General features: G+C 64.7%; 2 protein-coding genes across 2 annotated transcripts in view; both read left to right on the forward strand.

Moving 5' to 3' along the window:
• Positions 1-366, forward strand: part of MNEG_6252 (zeaxanthin epoxidase) — a gene marked incomplete at both ends in the record, with an annotated part of 2610 nt that extends 2244 nt beyond the window's left edge. Inside the window, 2 exons of the mRNA XM_014045269.1 lie at positions 14-74; positions 284-366. Coding sequence (XP_013900723.1) covers positions 14-74; positions 284-366 — 144 coding nt within the window. The remainder of the gene's footprint in view (positions 1-13; positions 75-283) is intronic.
• Positions 367-2003: 1637 nt separating this feature from the next.
• MNEG_6253 (hypothetical protein) lies at positions 2004-4198 on the forward strand (the record flags this gene model as incomplete). The annotated part of the gene is made up of 7 exons (XM_014045270.1): positions 2004-2016; positions 2209-2216; positions 2458-2562; positions 2872-2931; positions 3593-3682; positions 3918-3969; positions 4152-4198. 7 exons carry the CDS (start codon positions 2004-2006, stop codon positions 4196-4198), a joined length of 375 nt encoding a protein of 124 aa, XP_013900724.1.
• Between the last annotated feature and the right edge of the window lie 74 nt (positions 4199-4272).

Consider the following 4272-nt stretch of genomic DNA (forward strand, 5'->3'; position numbering starts at 1 on the left):
GGTCAAGATGCAGCACGACAGCCTGTTCTGCAGCGCCCTCAGCGGCACCACATACTCCATCATCCCCGCCGCGGGTGCGCGCGCGCCGGCTGCGGCGGGGGAGTGCTCCGCACGCTCTCGCGCCCGCGACCTCGTCTGGCGCCGATGAGCGCAGCCCCGACTGAAGCTTTTTCAGCTTGGACATAGCAGGCGGGCTTGAATTAGGCTGCTCACTGTCAAGGCCTTTGCGATGCGCCAACACACGCCACACTGCCCATGTTCCTCGCCCCCCCTTGGTAAACAGGCGCTGCTATTCAGCTGCTGAGCGAGGAGACGCTCGCGGCCGCCGCGGCGGTGGCGCGCGAGGACGTGCCCGCGCGCCGGTGACGCGCCCTTTGGAAGACGGCCCCCTCGCGCCCCCTTCAAGCTGGCGGCTTGGGGGTATGGCGGACTGGAGGGCCCAGAGTGAAGAGAAAGGAGGCGCCATCAGGCGCCCCCTGGAGGCGGAGCGGAGGGTTGGTGAAGTGGCTGAGAGACAGCGACAAGAGTATTGAAAAGCCTCGAGGGATCAGTCTGAAAGCCCGAGGGATCCCTCTGCCAAGCGTGCGTGCCAGCCGCATGGCTGGCCCTGGCCCTGGGCCCCGCCGCGGCCGGCGTGGCCCTTTTCTCTGGCACGCCGCGGCCAGCATGTGGCTGTCGCGACGTGCATGGTTCCTTGCATGTAGGGAGCGCGCGTCGGCGGCCTTTGCCCCCGCGCGCTGCACCCCTGGACCCTTGAGAATCCCTCCGCAACCCCCCTGTGCCTGGGCCTGGCTTTTGCGGCCGCGCTGGGATACCCTGGCGCCCCGCACAGCGTCAGCGCTGCAACCCGCGCACCATGCCATGCCCCCGCTTTTGCCCCTGTGTTCCCTGTTGCCTTTCCGTGGCTCACGTTCTGTTGGCGTGTGTGTAGAAGCGCGTGCAGCGCTTGCCCGCGCGTCGTTGCGAAGCAAACGCACGCGCGTGCGTGGCGACTGATACGCAAATCGAGATTGGGTTGAGGGTGATTTCCTGCGTGTTTGTCGGTTGGTTCTGTTGGCTTCTTTGTTGTGCTTTTGGGGGACCATCCCAGGACGGAGAACCCCCACCCAGTCGACCGCCGTTGCCCCCGTGCACCTCTATTAGGTGCCTGCTACCTGGGTTTGCCCACCGGCTGGGGCCGGGGGGCCCAGGGGTGGCCTATTGCTGGGAACTTGCTTGAACGGAATCGAGAGTTTGTCTGTGACTGGATGATTCTTGTCGGCGGCTGCGCGTCGATCATGAAGTCTGCCTTTGCGGCCTCACCACACGGCTGCTGAAATACAACTGCAGAGGGCACATTGGTGAGGGCTCACTGGTGAGATTGTAACCACCAGAGTTGCAGGGATCGCAAAAAAGCTGTGGAGGTCGCAGAACACAACAGCACCTTTCACTGCCAATGCGACTTGCTGCACCCCAGTTACCCATCTGAAGAGCTCGCACAAGCTGCTGCCAGGAGGGGAAAACAGCTGGGACGCCAATTGGCCACATCACGTTTCGGCCTACGCGACATAACCAAAATTACACATGCAATCTTGCACGAAGGAAGAAGACAAGAAACACCCCCATAAGGCCCTTGACGTTGCTCGAGCCCCCCGAGACTTGTCAGTGATCTCGCGGAATAACATAGGACAGCCCCGACACATAGCGTGTGCCCACTTTAATTAGGACCTCGTGTACGTGCCAAGCAGGCATGGACGGTCCGCGGAAGGTGATGCCGGGATGCGAAGAACGGTGTTGCGGGGGCTCCCGTCTTGCTACCTGTGATGTATGTGAAGGATATGTTGTCACTGCGGTGGCGGCGGCATGCCGCCCCTCGCCTGTGCCCGGATCGCCACCTCGCCACCGTCTCGGTGACTCGCCGCCCACCTGCGTGGACCTCTACGCGCACAACCGGGCGGCAGCTCCTGGTGGCGGTAGACGAGTCCCCAGCATCTGACAAGACGTTTCAATGGACCCTGGACAACATGTTGAAGCCCGGTGGGTGCGGGGGCGGGGGGGGGGCTGCCGCTTGTCCAGTAATAGGCGGGACCGGCGATGTCTGGCAAGCACCGTTGCTTCCACCGCGTGGCCAGTGCGTGACGCCCACACCGCCATGCACCCATGATAACATGTTGATGACAACCCGTTGCCAATAATTGATGAGGCTTGATGTCGCCCTCCTCTTTGCAGGCGACGAGGTGGGCAGGATGCCGGCCCGGTCCCGCCTTCGTTACCCAGCAGGGCCGAGCGAGGGCCGCTGGCGGGCTGCTCACGACTGCAGATAACCGGAAGGATCCCGGCCCTGCCGTTGGCTCAACACTGCTCAGTGGCAGCTGCGTTGCTTGCTCGCGGCCGCCCCCACCCCAGTCCGCCAGCTCACACACATCCGTCAACATTTTTCAACCTCCTCCCCTGCCTCTCCGCCCACCCGCCCCCCAGGTCCACCTCATCCACGTCATCCCGCCCGGCCACAAGCTTGTGGTGACCCCGGAGCTGGGCATAGAGGGCGTCATTGAGGACGACGAGGCCACTAAGAAGAAAGTGGTGCGCCGGGGTGACTTGCAGAGCCTTTGATACAGTCGCCGCTCCACCCGGCGTCCTTCCTACGGCTGCAGCAACAACCAGCGCTCGCCCTGTGGCTGCAGCCACGCCCAGTTGCGCTGCCGCCTGCTGCCGCGGCACCGCAGGGTCGCAAGCGGGCAAGTGCATTCGAGTTTCACCAGTACGCCCACCCAGGGGCAGCGGTCGATGCACGGCTTGCAACTGTAACGCGGGGGCCCTGCCGTCCGCCTTTGCTTCGGCTGAATCCTGTGGCCACGCGTGCCCCATGCCCTGCCCCCCCCCCTCCCCCAGGAGGACCACGCCCAGGCGTTCATCCGCGAGCGCTTCGAGGCCGTACTCAGGACCCGCCACGTGCGCCGCTGCGCTTGCAATACTTGCAGGGACCGCGCGCGGGGACGGCCGCGCCTGCCTGCCTGCAATGAGAGCAATCACCAAAGCGGGGTCTGGGCAGGCGTGGAACAGGCCCACCAGTCCCGCTGCATTCTCACGTCAGCCAACTCCCCCTGCCCCCCACCATCATGCCATCCCGCATGCTGCCATCATTCGCCGCGGCAGATCCCTTGTGATGGCAAGTGTCTCGGTATTATAGGGGAATGTCAGGGCTCTACACAATTCCAGTTGATTGTGCGTGCATTATCGCTCCTCAGTTCAGGCGGCTTTCCCTGGTCTCTTTAGGCCGAGGGGCTTCCAGCAGTGTTTTTTGACACCCACGGCGTTAAGATCCCTGCTCGGCCCTGCGCGCGTGCGCCCCGCAGTGCACCTCATCCGTTGCGACACCAGCACCGACAGGTGCGCCAACTTTGGGGGGGGGGGCGGCACACTCCCGTAGGCCTTGCTGCATCAATCCTCGGTCAGGGTGGCGCTCCAGCCAGCTGGTCTGCAAGCCACCACGCCTGCCCAAACCACCATGCCATCAAAGGCAGCTCTTGCCCCTCGCATCTCGCCGCCCCAACCGACCAGCTCGCGACCTGCGCCGCACCGCATCCCCTCCCGTTCCCGCAGCATCGGCCAGCTGATCTGTAGCCGCGCCGAGGCCCTCAACGCCATCGCAGTGGTCATGGCCAAGGCGAGCGCCGCCGCAGGCAGCCGGCGCCCCGAGGCTGTAGCCGCCCCCTACGCATGGAAACCCTTGGACCTCATGCACTGTGCTTTCGCCCGCCGCGTCGCAGCCCAGGCTCGGCGCTGCCGTGCACCTGCCTGTGGGACACTTAGCGAGTGCGATCACCAGCTTTAGCAGCCCTGCTTGTTGATCTTGCGTAGCTCTCTCTGCAACTTGGGCCTGACACACGGCTGTGTCCGCGCCTGCTGTGGCCGCATGCCCCCCGCTCCCCGCGCAGCACAACAAGGGCGCCCTGAAGGAGTTCTTCCTGGGGAGCTGCAGCTCGTACGGTGGGCAGCTGCCTGGCAGCTTTGTTGGCAGTTGGGGGCTTCTAGCAAAGGTCCAGGCGAGGCTGTGACAGCCATGAGGGCATTACGTTGAAATTTTGCACTGGAGCGCGCGTGTACCCCCCGCATCTGTCTTTCAATGCCCCACGCTTGCCCTGCCCTCATGCCGCCCGGCCGCGCCGCAGTCATCCACCACTGCAAGCAGCCGGTCGTGGTCCTGCACAACGACTGAGGCGCCCTCGGCGGGGCGGCCGTGGCGCGAGCTGCTGTTCAGGCACTCGGGGTGCCGGTTGCGTCCTGCCGCTC

This window comes from Monoraphidium neglectum, assembly GCF_000611645.1.
Source record: "Monoraphidium neglectum strain SAG 48.87 unplaced genomic scaffold scaffold01000, whole genome shotgun sequence".
Lineage (NCBI taxonomy): Eukaryota > Viridiplantae > Chlorophyta > Chlorophyceae > Sphaeropleales > Selenastraceae > Monoraphidium > Monoraphidium neglectum.